Source organism: Silene latifolia, chromosome Y, assembly GCF_048544455.1.
Source record: "Silene latifolia isolate original U9 population chromosome Y, ASM4854445v1, whole genome shotgun sequence".
Lineage (NCBI taxonomy): Eukaryota > Viridiplantae > Streptophyta > Magnoliopsida > Caryophyllales > Caryophyllaceae > Silene > Silene latifolia.
This window is the reverse complement of record NC_133538.1, coordinates 130,040,792-130,063,407: the sequence shown is the minus strand read 5'-3', so window position 1 is coordinate 130,063,407 and position 22,616 is coordinate 130,040,792. Positions and strand designations below refer to the sequence as shown.

The 22,616-nt window shown below is 40.6% G+C and overlaps 1 protein-coding gene across 1 annotated transcript; it reads right to left on the bottom strand.

Annotated features, from left to right (window-relative positions):
- Positions 1-14,257: 14,257 nt before the first annotated feature.
- Positions 14,258-15,375, bottom strand: LOC141628910 (uncharacterized). Its single transcript, XM_074441993.1, has 3 exons — positions 14,987-15,375; positions 14,626-14,809; positions 14,258-14,545 (listed from the first exon to the last, which is right to left on the bottom strand). The coding sequence occupies exons 1-3, from the start codon at positions 15,373-15,375 to the stop codon at positions 14,258-14,260; spliced, it is 861 nt and encodes a 286-aa protein (XP_074298094.1).
- Positions 15,376-22,616: the final 7,241 nt, after the last annotated feature.

Sequence of the window (22,616 nt, the reverse complement as noted above, 5' to 3'; positions counted from 1 at the left end):
TACAGTACCCGGAATTAGACGGGGTTATTATACCTTTCCTATCTCTTTTCTTCTTTTGTTTCTTCATAACTCTAAACCCTAACATCTATCATCTCTCTTTTTCTCTCATAACCTTGCTGAATTTGTGCTAGATTTGCTTGTTTCTTCTTGTTTAATTTGCTCTATTCACTTGATAATCAATCAAGGTAAGAATGTTCATCTTTTTCTTTGTTTTTAATCAATTAGAACTATATAAAGTGTTGGTTTTTTCTGAAAATTCGATTCATACTCATGTGTTCTTGCTTATAATTGGTATAATATGGTGTAATTGCTTTAGTTTGTTGTTTCTTAATGCTAGAAGTAGAAAAATCGAATCAAAATGGGGGTATATGTGGACCGAAATTTCTAAGGTTTGGGATTCAAATTGAATTTTTGTTTGTCTTTTGAGTATGAAAAGGGGGAAATTGAGCAGTGTATGATATGGGTATCATATTTGGTGTTGATTTTGACTAGTTTTGCCCAAAATTTTGTCTTAAAACTCCGTCTTAAAAGTGCCCCAAACTGAAATTCGCCCAAAATTTTTATGATGTTTACCCTTATGTGAAACTATTTTGAAGGGAGTAATAGCCCAATTTTTTAATTGATGTGGTTTTCATACTTTGAAAGCTATAAAAACCGTCTGTTATAAATTGTGGAAGTAGCATGCTTAAAACATTTGGATTGTTTTGGTGGAAGTGTGTATACATAGTTGTTTCTTCTTCCATATGTATGCATAGAAAGTTTATTTCCTTCAAGTAATGTCTGTTTGTGTGCATAAATGTATGTTTAAACAGATGTCGAGACCTACAGTTGGCAGCCGTCAGGTTAAGAGGGGAAGGGCTTCTAAGCCCGAGGTTGGTGAGGGGAGTCAGGGACCCACTGTTCCACCCGTGCTTGAGTACCCCACCATTGTCTTTGCTGATTTCAAGCAAAGAGATGCTTTTGTCGAGTTACAGAAACGTTGCATGAAACCAACCCGTTGTATCGACACCACCATCTTAGAGGACTTAGGGGTGGAGACGGATGTGAGGCATATATTTGAAACTTTGGGTTTGACTGGTTTGTATCGTCTTAGGAAAGCATTCCTACGCCTTCTTGACCTTGGAGTTTATGAGCTCTTTCACTTATGATGCGGCGGCTAAGACCGTACAATTTCGTCTCATGAACACTAGTTTCTTCTTGACCATGGACATGTTTGCTACCCATCTTGGCCTTGCCCGACCAGAGAAGGGAGCCCTTAGGGATATCCCGACTGAGTGTGGAGCTAGTAGTTACATGCCTTGCTTTACCGGTAAGAACGCCCCCACCTCTAGTAACATGTTGATAAATGATGTTCAACATGTCACCTTGAAGATCATTCTTCGTGCCTTGACTTGTTTGCTCTATGACCGGAAGGATGTGAGTAAGTTGAACTCACATGAGGTGATGTTTCTAGTTGCTTATCATAACCCCACCCGAGCCCCGAAAGTTTCTTATAGTGCCCCGGCCATAGTCTGTGCTAGCCTAGCTTTGATGGCCACCTCTGGGACCCAATACTTGAGCTGTGGTGCCATTGCCATAAGGTTGGCTGAGCGGTTGACCACCTTTGAGGCCTCCTCGCCTTACACCTATGGCCCCGTCCAAGCCTACTTTTGATCGAGACTACTTCCTCGACCAGAAATGGTTGAGAACTTTGGAGGGTGGTGGTTTGGCTTGGAGAGTATGGGGGATAAGTTGGATGAGGATACCTAACCCCGAGCACCTTTCTACGACTAAGCCCTTGACGGCGGCAGTGGTGGCATCGGATTCTGATGATGATAAGGAGGTTCCTACTCGGCAGTACTACCTCATTGATGCAGATATTTTGGAGGTGATGCAAGAGCCGACGAAGAGGGATCAGGCTAGATCTAAGGACCGACAACCTAGAGTGGGGAGGGGTCCGAGACGGGTGAGGGAGAGAGTCGCTGAGACCCAGCCACAGCAGCCCGTGCCTCCACAGCATCAGTTTCTCAGCTACCCTTCGTTCTTTAGTCCTGAGATACGTGTGAGTGAGCTCACATAGAGGGTATCTGCCACTTTAACGCTCCGGAACCTACACAAGATGGCATATATCCAGGGCATCGGGATAGCCTCGGCCCAACCGGTATGGTGGAGAGGTGTTGGTGATGATAGTAGAGTCTTCCACTCTTTTGGGGTGGATCGGATTACTTGGGGAGAGCCTCCGAGTTACCCTTATAGTTGTTTGGCACCTTGGCGCGTGGGAGCAGATTCAGGGGTTGGAGCCACCGCAGGTGGAGAGACCGGAGGAGCTGGCACGTCCGGAAGAGGAGGTGTAGTAAAGAGATGGAGGTGTCAGCCTTGGAGTGATGATGTTTCTTTTATTCTATCTTGATTTCATGGATTTCTAGTATTCGGTACTTGTTTTGGTTGGTACCTTCGTTAGACTTTGATTTGTATTGTGGCCATAAGGCCGTACTTTGGATGATTTTGGTACTTTTTATGCAGGTGGTTGTTATCGGAAATGAAATACTGACTTACACATGTTTATTTAGTTTTGCAAAGTGATCATTTAGTGGATGTTGACCTGTGGCTACTCGATCGAGTGCCCCTCACTCGATCGAGTAACTGCGGATGTGAATTTGAAATGCTCTCTGATCTTGACGTACTCGATCGAGTAGCTGATGAACTCGATCGAGTGACGTCAACTCGATCGAGTACCTCCCAAGCTCGATCGAGTGCTCCTGTATGATGTGCATTTCGTTCTAAATTTGTTTTGGGTCTTCATGCTTGTGGTTCTTGTGATTAATGTTTCCCTTGTCTTGGTTTCTGACAACATCGTCGTGTCTCAAGTGTGGTTTACAAGGTTGTACATAAATAGATGTCGTTTATACAATTTAAGTTTGGTCTTTACATTTTTGCATGCTAAATCGAATTACCGCAAGTACCATGTTAACTAATGGTTATAATTCTTGTCGCATATTTTGTATGATCGCTTAACAAATTAATTGACGTTATTGATGATAATGGCTAACGGAATGTGCAATTATGTTGTTCACTTTTCCGATGGTTTTCATAAAAAAGAGTCAGATTAATGTAATGTCAAGGAAGTATCATGGTCATCGTGAGTCTCAACGTATGGCATGATTTGTTCGTAATGTCAATATGGAATAAAAGTTAACGTCTTGTGCAATAGTTATCTTTGTCTTGAAGGTGAACTTCGTGGACGAAGTTTCTTTTAAGAGGGGAAGAGTAATGTCGCATGGGAAAATGACTTAATTTTGACAATCTTATGGTATTTTGAGTAGTTGTGTGAGTAATTAGTAGTGATTATTGTGTAATTGTTTGCAATTGTTGATTAAGTTATCATGTTATTGTATTTCGTTTCTAAGTAATTATATAATGTTGTTATATAATTGAATTGTTGCTGCATGATTGAGTAATGGGAAGGACTTAAAGGAATTAATGTAAATGAATGTTATGTTGTTTGTGTGTAAGTGATCGATAATCTACTGCTTTTGGGTGTTTGATAACTGACGTTTGTTGACAAAGTAATTGATGGAGGAATAAACAGATAGTCTTGTTGGTTTATATTTGAGTAATGACATGAGATAAGTGCAAGTGATCGTCGAGTTGGTTGTTCTTTTATATAATGCATATTTGGTGACTTGATTGGAAATTTGATGATATGAGAGAAAGTCGTGTTGAGTGATGTGTGCTAAAGTAGATGATGATGATGGTTGATGAACATTCATATCGGGGTGGTAGTCATGAACGGTTGTGTTGGTCCTTGTCGGGATGGATAGTGGTAGGTTACCTTGGTTCCTTTACCTTGTGTTGAGGGGGAGGATGAGTTGAACTTCGAGGACGAAGTTCTTTTTGAGGGGGGAAGACTGTAATACCCGTCCTATTAGAGACCCAATGACCGACATTGACTAACCTGAGACACCTATCTCGACCTTCGGAAACCTTACGAGTGAAACCTTGTGACATTATGAGTCTTTGAGTTTGCGTTACTCGATCCAGCGGAGGCTACTTGATCGAGTAGCTTGGGAACTCGATCAACTAGAGATCACTCGATCGAGTAAGTGGGTTACTCAATCGAGTAACGTGAGTTCAGTAAGGAATTATAAATCGTAAAATCGTGAAACCCAAATCATTTCTCTACCTTTCTTCCTAAACCTAGATGTCGTCATTTCACTTCTCCTTCACCATGGTTCATCTGCTTGAGGCCTTTGAGAGTGGTTACACCATAGGGATGGGATGTTTGAGTCGGGTAGCGGTCTTGACGCCGGATTACTTTGTATAGGTAAGTTGTCATCATCATCATCACCTTCCTTGATTTCAGTTGTGTTGTGGTAGTAGTAATAGATGGTTATGCTAGTTGTTATAGGTGGTTATGGTAGTTGCTTGTTATCTTGTGGTCGTGTGCGGAACTGCTGCGAGTTGCTAAAGGTATGATGCGTGTCCTAAATATGATGTTTTACACCCTATTTTACGCGCATTTCAGAGCTCATTTGTGTAGTTTAAGCTACCATTTTCCCTGTTTTCGTCTACTTTCGTATTTTCATGTAATATTGCAGATTATTGCGGAAATGAGTAGATATCGAGCCGAATCCATCCCCGAGTACTAGGCATTGCATTTGACGTGAAGTATTTACTCGGGAAGCGAACTTGGTGCGCATTTCGAGGCCTGAAAGACAACTTTATGAAGAATTTATAAGCGGACTACCAGCTATAGTGGTCGATCGACCAGAGCACGACTTACAGAAGCTACTATTCAGCGTATTCCAGTCGATCCACTGAGCTGCATGGTCAATCGACCGAACCGTTAAATCTGACGTGAATAAATAGAACGAGAAGTTAGAAGCCCATGGTAATTAGGTTTTAGGAAATAAGAATCACGTGGTATTCTTATATAACGTAGCTTTAGGTTTTAGTTTGGATCATCCAGTTTTATTATCAAGTTCTTAACATACAATTCGATAGTCATTAGTTTAGATTATTTTCCGTCAATAAAGTTTACTTTTTGCATTCGGTTTTGAACTTTCCTCTTCAATTCTCCCTACTGTATTTTCTGTTCCTTCGTTTAATACTCGCTACTTTAATTCGTTCGTAGTATAGAATTGTTAGGTTAGAATTCCCAAAGCCAATAATCGTTTTATGTTAATTGTTCATTTAATTAATTTAAGTATGAATTCGAATGCTTTAATTATTGATTTTATTGCTGTCATTATTTCTAGTATGAGTAGCTAAATACCCTGTGCTAGGATGTAGGGGATCTCTAGGGTAGGCGGCATTAGAATTAGGAAGACCTAGATCGCGCCATGGTCGATCGACCGGCCTACCTGGTCGATCGACCGGCTCCGTGAGTGTTACTTCGTTTTAACTAATTTAATTTCTATATTTGACGAATCGAGTGCACGCGACTAGTTGAATGCCTAGGAATTGACCAACCCAATAAAGATCGAAAGATAGTGGAGGGAAATAGACTACATAATTAAGACAAGTAAATTAATAAGATCGAGAGATAAGTTAATTTGGACTTTAAAATCACTTTTCAGGACGAAAGTTAGCATTAGTGATATTAGGGACCTGTAGTGAGATCGAAAGATGCTACCTGTTAAGAATGGACCGAGAGGACTTCTTATTTTTCCCGTCTCACGTGAGTGTTTTAGACCTACCTAGTGTAATGCCGCCGAAACTAAAGTGAACCGATCATCTTAGTACCCTTTTAATATTCGATTTCATCTACTTCTTTTATTAGCTCGTTTATTTGTCTTAGCTTTGTTGCCTTTAGCTATAGATCACTCAAAACAAACCCCCACTCATTTGTTACTTTAAGACTAAAATCAAATAACTAATAATTGCATCGCCTCTCTGTGGTTCGACCCTGACTGCCACTAGCTATAGTAGTAGTTTGGAAATATAAATTTATCTTTGGTACTCTACGACGGTATAAAATTTTGGCGCCGTTGCCGGGGAGGCAATTGTTTAATTTTTTGGTTGTTTTTATTTTGGTCTTTATCTTAGTTTAAGGGACATCTGTTCCTTAAACTATTCTTATATTCTACTCGTAGTTTCTTCTTATGCGCCGGTCACAGGGTGGTGAATTACTACCAATAAATCCTGAGATTGAGAAGACTTTGCGTGAGTTGAGACGATCATCTAGAGTATTGCCGACAGAGGTAGAGTTGAGTACTCTGTCAAGTTACTACGAGAACGAGCTATTTGAGGAGGATCCACCTTCATCTCCTATTTCTACTTCATCAGTTGAGACCGTCACATCTCCAGATATGGCTGAAGAAGCTAGTATAGCCAGTCACTCCGAGCCGAAATCTGAGAATCTCTACAAGGGATTCGCATTGCCAGATGGGACAGATAGGAAATTCGAACCGAAACCGTCTTATATTAACTTGGTTGAGAGAAACCAATTCGGGGGAGCTGCAAATGAAGATGCAGCCAAACATATGGAGACATTCATTGATTACTGCTGTTCCATACCCCACCAGCAGGTGTGACCCAGGACCAGGTTAAGGAGACTATGTTCATATTCTCGCTTCGTGATGCTGCAAGGGAATGGTACCGAGATTTGGATCGAGCTGCTAATGAGATAACGGACTAGAATTCTCTGGCCCTAGCATTTTACAAGAAATATTTCTCTGCCTCGAAGACCAATGCAATTAGGGCTCAGATCACGAGCTTTAAACAGGGTCTTGATGAAGATTTTCATGAGGCATGGGTCCATTTCAAGAGACTAGTGCGAACAATTCCGCACCATGGGTTTGAGAAATGGTTTTTGTGCAACCAATTCTACAATGGTCTTTATGATGATCAAAGAGCCATCCTAGATGCTGCAGCTAATGGGAGATTTCAAGAAAATAGTGGTGAGACGAAGGGGTGGAAAATCATTGATGACATTGCCAGCCATAAAGCTGAGCATGGGAATTCTAGAGGAAATCAGAGGAGGTCAGCTGAATCACCTGATGTAGCTGCAATAGAGGCCCTTACTGCAAGGTTTGACAAGATAGATTTTGGGGGATCCCAAAAAGGAGGAATTTATAAAGTTAATGCAGTTTCAGATGGTCCCTTTATATGCCAGAGGTGTGGAGCTGATGGACACGTTTCGGATTTTTGTCCTAGTTCGACTGAAGTATGTGCTGCCTTTCAACATAATAGGCAAACTAGTGTTTATCCCGATCCCTCTAATGTCCACCCCAATTTAAGGTGGACTAACCAGAATGTCCTTAATCCGGGTCCACAACAGCAGCAGCAGCAGTAAAGCTATGTGCCCCCTCATAAGCAGCAGCAGCCATACCAAAAGCCTTGGTATGTCCCTCAGCAGCAGCAGCAGCAGCAGCAGTCCCAAGGCTCTAATTTTGCCGAGTTGAAAAATTTTTTGGTGAAAGAGTCTCAAGCTAGAGAGTCCGGGATGAAAATGTTGGAGAGCCAAATTGCGCAATTGGCTAGCAAGAGTGCAACTCGAGCTCCAGGGCATTTATCGTCGCAGCCGAATCAAAAAGAGACCTTTAATGCAATTACTTTGAGGAGTGGGTCTACCCTTGATGGGCCCGCTTTAGTCGAGGAAGCTACTGGTAAAGATGAGGCGGAACCAAGTAAGAAGAAGGCAGTAATGAACAGTGGCATGAAAAAGACGATCAGTAGGTATGTCAGTCGATCGACATACCGGTCGATCGACCCAACACGCAACAAGATCTGACTTTTGGTTACTAGAGATCATTCGATCGATCCCGACCTACATGGTGGTCGACTCGACAATGGCTGCTGATCATGAACCTTTTCGTCCTCTAATGCCAGATAACTTGAAGGACCACTTATTCCGGGGTACGACTACTCCGAAAATATTGAGGCAAGACCCAAATGCTGATGGGTCAGTCCCGGTTCCAACATATGACCCGATGACGATTAATGGTTCATTTTTTAGACGGTCTGAAGAAGGTTCGAGCTATAACAAAGACAAGGTAGTGGATTTTCAGCCTAAATCCACTGATGCCGGTATGAGAAACTTAGAGGAGAGGGCTAAGTTGCTTCTTACAGCCCCCTATCCAGAGAGATTGGTGCCGACAATGGAACATGTATCATTTAACAAATTTGAAAATGTTATTCGTAGCTTAAATGTACAAGTTCCTTTTCTTGAATTAGTTAATCAAGTGCCTGCTTACATGAAATTTATGAAGCAACTTTTGTCTAAAAAGAAGTCACTTGGTACTGTGCAATCTGTCACACTAACTGAGGAGTCATGTTCTTATTTAACTCATACTGCACCCCATAAACTAGAAGACCCAGGTAGTTTTTCAGTCCCATGTAATATTGGCACCTTTTTTTATTGAGAAGGCATTATGTAACCTAGGAGCCAGTGCTAGTGTCATGCCTTTGAGTCTTACTAGGAAGTTGAAATTGACTAGGTTTGCAGTTACTAACATGACTGTACAAATGGCAGATCGTTCTGCGGTCCAGCCTATAGGAGTCTTAGAGGACATTCCTGTGCAAATAGGAAAGTTCTTTTTCCCAGTTGACTTCATTGTGTTAGATATGCCCGAGGATGCTCACATTCCTATCATTTTGGGTAGACCATTTCTGCACACTGCTGGTGCAGTTATAGATGTTGGCTCAGGGACATTGATCTTTAAGGTAGGGAAACATTCCATTGTCTTTGCCCAGACAGCTAAGAAGAAAGACCCCATGTGGCCAGTAACTTGTAATGTGGTTTCTGAAAAGAAATCCTATATTATGCTTTCTGATATGCCTGCCCCTATGCCTATTCCTGTTGTAACACCTCCGCCCCAGATTGGGAGCAAATTGGAGGAATATTTTTCTGTTTTGGATGTTGCAGGAGCTGGTTTGGAGAAGGAAGAGCCGCATGTTGCTCCAGCTGTGAAGGAGCCAATCGTTCAAAGAGGCGGCTTAGGATGTCTTAGCTATGGCACTGATGAGGAACCAGTCAAAGTGACGGAGTCAGATTTGGAGTTTGACGAGTCAGATGAAGTTATTGATCTGGGAGATGCTGAAGCTGTTGATCCGTTGAGTTCTGCGGATGTTGAAGTTGATAGGAGTGCAGCTGAGGAGATGAGCACTTTAGAGGCTACTTCTTGTAGCCAGGAGCCGAGCAAGTGGGCCATTCCGTGGCCATTCTTGATCAACTATTAGTTGATTAAGACTTTACAAAACATTTTATTGCTTTCGTTAGACTCTTTTTATTGTTTTTGTGTGCGCGAGACTTCGCATTTTAATAAGTTTGCTTAGCATTTTAATTACTTTAGACTGTTACTTTGGGTTTTGCGCACTTTTGGGCGCTTTATTATGTGTATTTGCAGGTTTATAGACCATGTTGGCTCAATTTATTGAGCTAATTCGAAGAAAATCAGAACTTATAGCAGGTTTTCCAGTCGATCGACTGCCTCCTATGGTCGATCGACTGAGCTGCGAATTCCAGGAGCTTCTGTTCCTATTCAATTTGGTCGATCGACTGGGTGATGTGGTCGATCGACCGCACAGCGCTGCTGTACCTGTTTTCCATCATTCCCCTGCTGTGTTTGGTCGATTTGCGGAGTTGAGGGAGTCTTTTCTCCACTTTATTCTCCGACTCATTTCTGTTTTCTTCCGTTTCTTTATTTTACACATAATTTTGCAATTAATAAATTGTTTTCTCGGAATTACGCGCGGTACTTTTCTGTCTTTTCGGTACTTTTTGGTATCATCTTGCTCTCTTTGAAACCTCCTAGCTCACGCTGGTTTAGGGATGTTTCCTTTTGCTGCGCTTAAAGTCTTGTGAGTTTCCGAGTCCTTTTCATGTCTTATTTAGTTAATTTTCACGCAATTTCCCGTTTCCCTTTTATTTCATTATATGATTTTGCACAATGGGGACATTGTGTGATTTGGTTTGGGGAAGGGTTTTGCGTAGCATTCATATGTTTTTGCATTCACGTTTAATTATTCTGTTTGCATTGTTATTTAATTTCTGCATATATACAGAAAATTCAAAAAAATTGAAAATTTTCAAAAATTCAAAAAAAAAATCACGTTTATTTTAGCATATAGGTCGACTCGGAACAATAGTATTTCAAAGATGACATTGCATTTTCAGCTGTTTTATGCCTGAGCCTTGCTTAATTGAGATGTTATTAGTAGAATCAATATGCATAATCTACGAGTTTTCGTTAATTTACTTGCTGGACTTAAGACTTGACATTGATTTTGGCAAACTACTTATATTTCTGAGGTTTAGAGCCTATAACTGGTGTCATTCATGACCAGTTTATCTACGATTGTGAGTAGTACTCCTTATGAGACATGTTACATAAATTTGCATAAATATGAACTTAATCTGCTTAATACCTATATGCATTCGGGTTCGTGGTTAGTTGACACATGTGGAAGAGGTATCCTTTATTCATTTTGCCCATATCTCCACACTGCCAAAAATAGCCTTTTGTCCCTTTTACTACATCCTATATTCAGCCTGCCTTTGTCAAGCTAGTAGTATTAGCCTTTGGGAATGTTCTTATTATTTTTGGTTGCATATGCTCTTATTGAGATGATGTTGGATAAAAGAATGAAGGAGGAAAAAGAATTGAAAAGAAAAAAAAAAGAAAAAAAAAAGAAAATAGAAAGAAAGAAAAAGAGTTCGAAAAAAAGAGGTAAGTCGATCGACTGAACCAAGTGGTCGATCGACTGAGTACTGCAGCAGAAAAAGAAAATTCGAAAATCACATGCTACAATTGTTATGAGTTGGTGATTTACACTCCTATGTTGTATTTATATGATTTGGGGAGTTACATCTATTGGATATTGTGAGTTTAGTGCTTGATAATTAGCACTGGTTTTATCGAAAATCTTGAGTAAGGAAGTGGATGTTGTCATATGGTTTTGTTTAGGTACTAGCTTGATCACCTATGCCTCCACATTCCCATAATTATTTTGCCCCTTCTTACCCATAGCCTCACATATCCAAATTTACCTCGGCATGTGTCATGGTCATTTGTTTGGTTGGAATGCATATGTATGGTTGTAGAGATTATTTTCATATTAGATTGCAGGCATGTTCTTATAGGTCGTAGTTAGGTGAGAGTCATTACATTTACTTCTTTCTATCTTATACATTATTCACCTGTGCTTATGAGTGATTCGGGCGACCCGTGAGAGTCCATAATGATAAGTCTCTACAGTTGACGGTTCAGCAGTTTTTAATGACTACATAACTCGTTTGCATGATTCACACTACTAATTGATTGTTAGTTGTTACATTAAATTGGTTTAGGCTTTATGGTTTGCATTTTGCTCTGAGATTGAACTCATTCCATTAGGTTTTAGGATCGAGTCTAGTTCTTGCTTGAGGACAAGCAAGGGTTTGGTTTGGGGAAGTTTGATGCGTATCCTAAATATGATGTTTTACACCCTATTTTACACGCATTTCAGAGCTCATTTGTGTAGTTTAAGCTACCATTTTCCCTGTTTTCGTCTACTTTCATATTTTCATGTAATATTGCAGATTATTGCGGAAATGAGTAGATATCGAGCCGAATCCGTCCCCGAGTACTAGGCATTGCATTTGACGTGAAGTATTTACTCGGGAAGCGAACTTGGTGCGCATTTCGAGGCCTGAAAGACAACTTTATGAAGAATTTAGAAGCGGACTACCAGCTATAGTGGTCGATCGACTGATGCCTATGGTCGATCGACCAGAGCACGACTTACAGAAGCTACTGTTCAGCGTATTCCAGTCGATCGACTGAGCTGCATGATCGATCGACCGAACCGTTAATTCTGACGTGAATAAATAGAACTAGAAGTTAGAAGCCCATGGTAATTAGGTTTTAGGAAATAAGAATCACGTGGTATTCTTATATAACGTAGCTTTAGGTTTTAGTTTGGATCATCCAGTTTTATCATCAAGTTCTTAACATACAATTCGATAGTCATTAGTTTAGATTATTTTCCGTCAATAAAGTTTACTTTTTACATTCGGTTTTGATCTTTCCTCTTCAATTCTCCCTACGGTATTTTCTGTTTCTTCGTTTAATACTCGCTACTTTAATTCGTTCGTAGTATAGAATTGTTAGGTTAGAATTCCCAAAGCCAATTATCGTTTTATGTTAATTGTTCATTTAATTAATTTAAGTATGAATTCGAATGCTTTAATTGTTTATTTTATTGTTGTCATTATTTCTAGTATGAGTAGCTAAATACCCTGTGCTAGGATGTAGGGGATCTCTAGGGTAGGCGGCATTAGAATTAGGAAGACCTAGATCGCGCCATGGTCGATCGACCGGCCTACCTGGTCGATCGACCGGCTCCGTGAGTGTTACTTCGTTTTAACTAATTTAATTGCTATATTTGACGAATCGAGTGCACGCGACTAGTTGAATGCCTAGGAATTGACCAACCCAATAAAGATCGAAAGATAGGGGAGGGAAATAGACTACCTAATTAAGACGACTAAATTAACAAGATCGAGAGATAAGTTAATTTGGACTTTACAATCACTTTTCAGGACGAAAGTTAGCATTAGTGATATTAGGGACCTGTAGCGAGATCGAAAGATGCTACCTGTTAAGAATGGACCGAGAGGACTTCTTATTTTTCCCGTCTCACGTGAGTATTTTAGACCTACCTAGTGTCTTTGCCCGCAAAACTATAGTGAACCGATCATCTTAGTACCCTTTTAATATTCGATTTCATTTACTTCTTTTATTAGCTCGTTTATTTGTCTTAGCTTTGTTGCCTTTAGCTATAGATCACTCAAAACAAACCCCCACTCATTTGTTACTTTAAGACTAAAATCGGACAACTAATAATTGCATCGCCTCTCTGTGGTTCGACCCTGACTGCCACTAGCTATAGTAGTAGTTCGGAAATATAAATTTATTTTTGGTACTCTACGATGGTATCAAGGTAGGTTTTCCTACTCAATACTATTTGTTGTCTAGCGTGTCGTTTGTATTGTGTAGTTGGTTTTGGTATTGTGGTTGGTGCTGTGGATTTGTTGTGATTGGTTATTGTGATTGTTTGTCTGTGGTTTTGGAGGTACATCCTTGGCTGAGTGGTGTCACTTGTGGGAGTGGCTTCACGCCCTTCATTCGCCCAGTGTGGAACCCGCCACAGAGGAGATGTGCACATTAAGGAACATGGGTTATCGCTCGGATCAGATGAGCGGGGCTTAGGTGGGAACGGCTGCGGTCCCCCACTGGCAGGACTGGACCTTCGGGCAGTCAGAGATGTGTAGTCGGTTGGAGGTGGTGTTGTATGTGAGTTGTTGTATTTCCTTGTGTCTGCTTTTGTACTTGTTACCTCAGTTAGTGACCTTGTGTGGTATTTTTGTGTTGTCTTCTTATGTTGTGTCTGCCGTGATCCACTATGGTAAGCAGTCAGTCTTAGCAGGTTGGTATATGGGACTTAGCTGGGTGCTTGGAGGGACAAGTCTACCACGAGTCTTGGTAGAGATAGTTTCACCTACTTTATAGTAATCACGAGTTGTATCTTTTGTATCATTTGTTTGGTTTAAATCACATGTAATTTTTTTTTTTGGGTCAAATGTAAGCTTTTAATATTAATCAAGATCAAAATACATAGTGCCAGGACATGCCTCTGATCAAGAGTTTTTCCTACATATCCAGTTGTTCTTACAATATCAAGGAAACTCAACCAACTCCAATTGCCATTACAAATAGGCATCTGCAGCAGCATCCTAACTCGAGTACGGATGAAACTTTTTATATCTTGCATTAGGACTTCTCACATACATCTCAAGTCTACAACAGTTCCTTTCCATCCACAGATAGTACCAAACAGTAATCTGTACCAGTCTGTAAATTTCCTTCTGTAACTGAGACCTACCCTGTGCATTCCCATCCAGAGTATTCTGCAACCAGGCTTCCAATAACGGCACCACACATCTGCAATAATAACACTGAGCAAATAGATGCTGGTGAGTTTCAATCCCATTCTCACAAATAACACACAGGTAACTATCACAGATATTAAGTCTCTGCAGTTTGTCTCTAAGGTTCAGAGCTTCATGCTTGATCAAGCAACCTACTATCGAGTGTTTGGGCAAATACCAGCTATCCCAAACCTCCTTATACCACTGTACATGTAGGTGCTGTCCCTGCAACAGATGGTCGCCAGACTTCACACTATATCCTTTAGCATTATATGTCCACTGATCTCCTACATACCCCACAACCAGTAACTTCCTAATCATGCTTATGTTCCTCCAGTTCCAATTGGAATCAGGAGGAGATTCTTAAGTATGCCACCCTTGGCCCTTCAAGTAGACATGGTCCACCCAGAGCACCCAGAGTCTATCAGCCTTAGTATAGATCCAATTCACTAACTTGCCTACACTTGCTGCATTCCAATATTCAGCATTTTTAACATCTAATCCCCCGTCCTGCTTGCTGGAACAAATAGTATGCCAGGCTACTAGAGGTGGCCTATTATATTCTGTACCACCATCCCAAAAGAAATTCCTACACACTGCTTCAATTCTTTTAATAACTGATTTTGGAATCAGGAAGATGACCCTCAGTAGCTGTGTAGAGTATTCAATACAGAATTTACTAGAGTGAGTCTCCCTGCATAGCTCAATCTCTTAGCCCCAATACTCCTTACTCTGGCTTCAATCCTCCCCACCAGAATAGCACAGTCCTGCTTGGACAGCCTCCCTGGCTGGATAGGGATACCCAAATACTTAAATGGGAAATGTCGTTCTCTAAAGCCCGAAATCTGTAGTATATCAGCTCGAACAGTTTCATCCACTCCACAAAAAAACAACTTTAGATTTAGAAGGATTGACCTTGAAGCCAGAAGTAGCAGAAAAAGTATAGAAAGCTCTTAATAAGAGCATGATAGATTAGACATCCCCCTTATAAACGAATAACAAATCATCAGCAAAAAGCAAATGGGTTAACCTCAGTGCTTCACACAGGGGATGGTACCTAAAAAACCACTTAGAAGTTGCATAATCCAATACCCTAGATATGTACTCCATACAGATAGTAAAAAGAAAGGGGGAGATGGGATCCCTTGCATTAAACCTCTTTTACCAGAGAAGTAGCCAAACATTGAACCATTTAGATTCAGAGGGAAGGATGTAGTTGTTACACAAGTCATCACCAGTCTCCTAAATCTTTCAGGAAAGTTCAGAGCACCCATAATCTCATCAATAAAATCCCACTCAATGGAATCATAGGCTTTCTGGAGTTCTAATTTGAACATACACCTAGGAGAACCATGACCCCTATTGTATAGCCTTACCAAGTCCTGGCAAATCAAAATATTTTCAAGGATGCTCCTTCCATGGACAAAAGCACCCTGATTCAAATCACTTGTAATTTCATATAAATGTTCTTTTATCGGCATTTGATTATTCCTGTCCTCGGGCAACCGAGATGGTAACGCCCTTATCTGCTAGGGAAGGTCTTGCTAAGGCTCCTTGGTATATGGGGGTGTTACAGCAATGAAGTGTATGTCGGTGAGTACTTTGGAGGCCTTGGGAATAGAGAGGGAGATACATGACATCTTTTCGGTCCTTGGGTTGGAGGGATTGTACAACCTAGAGGAAATAAGCAACCATAACCTCACTCTCGAGTTTTTAAGCTCTTTCACCTATGATAAGGATACCCAAGCCGTGAGCTTTAGGCTCAAAAACACCACCTTCAACCTAGCTAGTGACGCCTTTGCCAACTAATTGGGAGTGGGTAAGCGAGTCAAGGGTCACCATGACAAGATTAAGAAGGACATGAAAGCTTCGTATTTTCACCTCTATACGAGTAAGGGAAAGACCGGTTTGAGTAACATGAAAACAAGTGATGTCAAGCACCTCATCCTCAAAATCTTCTTACGCTCCTTGACCAACCTTCTTTATGGGCGGAGAGACCCGAGCAAGCTCAACTCCACGGAGGTGTTGATCTCGAGTTCTTACCTTAACTCCCGCCATGAAGAGAGTTTATACTTTAATGCCATATCTATGGTGTGCCTTGCCCTTGAGAGGATGACTGAGTCGGACAAGTGCTCCTTAGATTGTGGGGCCTTGCTGACTCGGTTAGCTAATAATTTTCTTGATTATGAGCCAGTGACGGTGGACGTGCCTATGTATAGGGGAGTCGTGTACTTCGATCTTGCATAGTTGAAGGGTAAGTCGTGGATTGTAGATGGGGCGGAGAAGGGTACCTATTCTTAGAGGGCAGATGAGCATTGGCATAAGAAACTCCCCGCCGATGGAAGACTGCTCCCGACTTCCCACTTAGAGAGGGAGAGAGGGATCACCTTGCCCTCAAGCCCAACGCTATACCATTCCTGATTAGCCTCACTTTTGACATTGATGATGCGACCATGGAACGAGAGACCTCTCCACTACCTTCTTCACCTCGTGCCCCCATCGAACAAGCTCCTACCTCTTTTCCTAATCCTATACCTACATCGATGATGCCTCCACCTTATGCCGTGAACTTTGGCCAAGCCCAACACACCTTTGACTCCAAGTACCCCATGTCATACCTCATCCATCGAGTGAACACCGACCCTGTGTTGAGAGACATTCACGAGGCGGCCTATTACCAAGGAGTACGACCCGCCCATCGTCCTAGCTTTTGGGTCGGAGACGGAGACACCACCGGAGCCTTTAAAGCTTATAGTATCTAACCATCGGATTGGGCTAGCAACACCCCTTTTGGTGTGGGACACTTTCGTGACCCATGGATGGGTGATGCCGGGATCTACTTTGGCAATGTCTACTAAGGGGGTGGAAGCGAAGCGGAAACATCTACGCCGACGGAAGGCATAGACCATGATAGCGTTTGGGAGGAGGCGATACATAGAGGAGAGGAAGAAGAGTGCGACAAGGAAGAAGAGTAAGAGGGAAGTGGAGGTAAAGCGGGGAAAACCGGTCCGGATGGGCGAAATGGGTGTCGGGCATCGGCAAGAAGAGGAAGCCCTCAGAGTATTGGTGACTTTGTGACTTGGGACTCCATGAGACATTTTATTCTTTATCATTTGAACCTTGAACAATTTATTTCCTTGTGTTGTAAGTCCGGCCATAAGGCCGAAACTAGTAGAGTGTATGATCGGGTGGTGTAGTGATCACCGTTGGGATTCATTTGCATGCATGCGTGACAATAGGTAAGCTTATAGGCCATTATTGGCCGAAATCTAGACTACCCAGTGGCACTCGTTCGAGTGCTCACCTACACTCGACTGAGTGGTCTACTCGACCGAGTGACCCTCCTCACTCGACCGACTGGACTATGGACATAATCTGGAAACCCCTTCATATTTCGTACTCGACCGAGTAGGTACAGATACTCGACCGAGTGACTTTTACTTGGCCGAGTGTCACCCATAATTCGACCGAGTGACTTTTACTCGGCCGAGTGGCACCATATTCGACCAAGTAGTGGGAAATTGACCATTCCTACGAGCTTTCGACCAAGTACGAGGTGTATGACCTTCACTTTTGGGACTATATTGATGTGATCAATATTTGAGCATATTTAGTCCCCGAATTAGCCTCGTTCCTATGCTTTTTAGTGCATAATTGGGTCATATCTTTAGTCCTTTGTTTTGCATATTCTTTGAGGTTTTGTTTCCTTGGTAGGAGAGGAGTGCAAACCTTGCATTTTCATGGCAAAATAGAGCTAAATTGATCTAATCTAATGACCAAACATCAAAGAGAAGACAAGACAAGAAGGCATTTGTACATAATGTATTAGATGGGCAATGATGAAAAAGATCATTGCATCCCCGACAAAATCCCGGAGGATTGTTGAAAGAAGAAAAGAAGAAAAGAAGAAATGGAAGCTGAGCTAAGATCCGCTTGTCTCACCCCTCGGGACGCCCGTCCAGAAGCTCCCCAGGACGCTCGTCCAAGCCGCCAGGCTGCTCGTCTAGAAGCTCCCCAATCCGCCCGTCCCGACCCTTGGACGCTCGGATTGTCCTCCAGAGAAACACGCCCCCTTCTTTCTTCATTCGAGATTCGCATATTTTTGAAAGACTAGCTCAAAGAAGACCCGCATCTTTTCTTGAGAGGAGCGATTCCTCAAGGACTTAATCGCCATTTAAGCCCATAGTAACCCTAATTTGTGCACCTAATCCCCACTATAAATACCCCATTAGTCTAATTAGATTTTCATGTTCATCTTATCAATCTTTAGTGTAGTTTATATTATTCTAATCTCTCTTTAATCTTGTAATCAACTTCTAATCAAGTATTAATACAAATCTAATTTCCTTAATTTCTCTATTGTTCATCTTTTATTTTGGGTAATTGAAGATTATTTGGGTTTATTGGGAGATTGACAACCTTCCATCAATCATCAAGTACTTCTATTATTCTTTGCATTATTGTTTTGGAATCATCATTAGGTATAATTCTCTTAATCCCTTTTTAATTATTGTTAATCATTTTCATTTATTTATCATGTTTTGCTTTGTTAATATGATTGGCAACCTTGTTAACATGTTAAACTTGATAATAAGTGAGTAGTTTCCTTAACTAGGGTTAATGGGGAATTAGGAGAAACCAACATGGGGGATGATTCATGCTTAATTTAATATGTTTTCATAATTTATTTGCGTCCTTCTTGTGATCTCAACTTATGCACATGTTATGTTTGATGAAATGCGAACCTATGAATCCTTGCATTTTTTACCCATCACTTACCTTTTCATTAAGGCTTGTAAGACATAAACCAACTCGAGTCTAATTAGACCATGCATATAGTTGAGTAGAGAGGATTAAGTCGACTTGTAGGTGTTGTACAATCTAATCGATTCGGCTCCGGGACCCAAACCATCCTAGGATTGTAAGATATAAACTAACTCGATCCTATCACAATAATAATTGCTTGCTTATAATTTGAGAATATGTTTGTATGATCAATTCCCATGAATCCCCTATGAACCCATAACACCCTAGTGCTTTTAACGAATTGTTTACATCTCATTTTAGTAATCTTGCTTGTTTACTTTTATTGTTATTTAGTTTAGTGATCTTCTTATCTCAACCCAAATTGTGACACCCTACATCAATACCCGTCCCTTGGGATCCGACCTTTACTTACCTCTTTACTAGTAGTAGAGTTGTTTGTGAAGTTATAAATATTGTTTTGGTCTAGGTGCTCCTAACGACAAGTAACCTAAATCTAAGCTAAGAAAGCGATCGACCATACACTGACTTCCTAATAGTGGAGCGACCATAGGAACTTTATATGGTAGACGTTCATGAATTGTTTACATTTGATTTTATTGCTTATTTGCGTAGTGTGCAAGTGTAATCAAGTTTACAAGTGCTTGTGTGATAGCATAGAGTATATGATGACAATATACGACATGTATGCCCTCTGTGATAGTAGTGGATAAGTTAAACAATAATGACAAATACATGTTACATGGCAAGTGTTAAGCGCATGAATAATATAATGACGGTGGTAAACGGGAATATTAGTACAAAACGATGGCGAAGTTGATACGATATGTGAATGATATGATGAGTATAAAGGGTATTTTGGGCCTAGTCATTTAGTGTCTAGACATATATTAATCAGATAGATATATAAATACCACTGTGTAGATATAGCCATAGTTGTCATGAATGACATGCAGATATAGCCAAGTGAGTCGGGATCTTTTGTGAGCACAATAGTCCGGCATAGTAGTGGGTTACCCGGAAAGTGTCGTGTAAGGCTAGTGGTGAACTTCGGGGCGAAGTTCTCTTTTAGGGGGAGTGAATGTAACAATCGAGAGTCAAAGAGACTCAAAGAAGTGAAATACAATTATAAGAGAGCTAGTGTTACACGTGTACGGACGTATGCGAAGGACCACGAGAGAGAGAGAGAGAGAGAGAGAGAGAGAGAGAGACCAAAGCGATACTGGCATTACAAGAGAAGGTGAGAATTAGTAAGGAGACTCAAGGGAAGGTTAGGAAAGGGGAGTGTGTGGTGAACTTCGGGGACGAAGTTCATTTTTAAGGATGGAAGACTATAATACCCACATATTTTGGGACCCACAAAGGACCCCGGGATACGTGAGGGGACCCATGTGTACTCGGAACAAAAAGGATGACCGTTACTAGACCAAGTAAGATCTAAACTAGACCTAGTAGACTTCCAATGGACCGAGTAGAACCTCCAGCGGATCGAGTGGCTGGCACTCGGTCAAGTAAGGCATATACTCGACCGAGTGAGTGTCACTCGGTCGAGTTAACCGGTCACTCGGTCGAGTGGCACTGTGCAGTACCCCAGAAATGATATTTTGGGATTTCGCCTTATCCAAATCTCCCATTCCTTTCATTCTTCTTCTTCCTTCTTACTCTAAGCTCCCTCCCCTCTTTCTAAATGATCCTTAAACCTCTCCCATTACTTTCAAGCTTGGATTTAAGATGGAACATCCCTCCAAATTCTCGATCTACCTTTGTAAGTCGAAATCCTGAAAGATCATAGATCATAATTACACTCTCTAATTAAAACAAATTATCTCATAATATGTCATTTTAGTGATCTGTGTAATATGCATGCAAATATAAAAGCATAAAAATAAAGATTAAGGAAAAACAATTTCCTTACATTGATTTTGATGGTAAAAGTGGGCACAAACTAGATCACCTATCTAGTTTGTTCTTGAGCTAAATTAAAATGGATGATCCTCCTAGAAAAACCTTCAAAGAGAAAGTCTCCTTCAAGTAGCACCCAAGAACAACACCCAAATAATCTTACAAGTATTAACTAGATACTTGTAAAATTAACCCTTGATAATATTTATAATATTACTAACAAGCTTAGTGGATATTTATTTTGATTACTAACAAGCTTAGTAAGTGCTCTTATTATTTTTAGAGAGAAAGACCAACAACCTTTTCACATGCAAAATACACAAAATGAAGTAGTGTGTAAAATGAGCAATTGTTGGTCTATATGAAGGGGAAAAACCGGGTGGAGTAGGTGGAGTGAGGGAGCGAACTTGTTTTATTTTTTGTCCAATCTTATATCACATGCAAAATGATCATAAGATAACTTATGGAAGTATATAAAGCAAAGTGAAATGATTATGTTTATAATCATCCACTACACTCCATTTACACGGTCCAACGTCCCATTTACGGGTCCATTTTAGTTCTTATATTTGTCGCACAAATACGTGTAAATTTTACTTTAAACATCGATTTATGTTTAAATGCTTCCCAATAATTTTTTTCCAAATCACTCCGTAAATATATGTGTGCCGCAACACATATTATTTATGTACTAATATTAATCACATTAATCAATTAGTAGAATTTTAGTGAATTAACAATTAATTAACTAAAACCCGTGTCATTAAATTTATTATACAATTATCGCATAATTAAATAATAACAACCGCGCCTCGACTTCGCAACTCGAAATCTCTCTAAAAATAATCGACTAACCTATTAGTCTTTAAATCAAGGGACTAAATAAATTGTATCTCATACAATTAATTAGTTGTCAATTGGGTTTCGTTCCTTTAGTGTGACCGAAAGGGGTCAGTTGATCACCGCAGTCTCACGACAATAACGTCAAACTCTAGTCAGCCAACCGTTATCGATATACGTTAATCAACTGACGAGGATAAAATAATTAAATATCCTGATGATATTCCTTTAATGAGATTTATTATGTAAACGCACTATTGTGGAGGACACTAACTCCAACAATCTCCTACTTGTCCGACACAAGGTGTGCGCTACCAATTCTCTTGTCCGTTTTAATCTCCCACTCAATGCAAGGTGTCTTTCAGATCGAACTTGCACATGAACATATCGCGAGTGGTTTTCTCGATCGGGAGTGTGACTACCTGACCGGAAAAATCTCCCACAGATTACTTCCGAGCGTGGCCACATATTTATAGTCACAACTCCTCGAGTGGCCATGAGATATAGTTACCCAACGTGGGTGGATAATTCCTGTATGCCCTATCTATCTTGCCCAATAAAGATCATCATGACTCAGAAGATGTCCTTTGGCCTCCTTTCACGGCACGACCTAGGACAAAAACCAAAGTCACTCAGAAACTGCATTGACTTGGATAATAGTCTCCAGTCTAAAGAATCGACTCATAGGAACATCTTAGAGATCCCTGCCACGACCAGGCGTCTATAATAGAACTTAGGGACTCTCTAAATGGTCACTGCCCGGCAAAGTGTCACATACTCTGCCTATGTAATCAACTAGTCATCACGTATGACCTCGTGGTGTTAAACAACCATCAATCGACTTACAATCTAGTCACTCTGAGACGTCACCTCATTAAGTGACTGGGGACAAAATACAATGTTCATCTTATTCACTTGAATAGTGTTCAACATTGTCTCCACAACTTATTCAGATAAACAAGGTATTAAAAATTTAGTCACACTAAATAAAAGATTCATAAATGAATGCAAAAACAATGAATGCGATTATCATTTATATAATAAGAGATACACTATCTAATTATTACATATGCATAATCTAAAGAAAATCTGGTATTCGTCTCAATCTCATTGCAACGACATGACCATCATGCTTAGCCTTAGATGAAGGCTTGGTTAAAGGATCAGCAATATTATCATCTGTCCCAACCTTACAAATGTCAATTTCCTTCCTTTC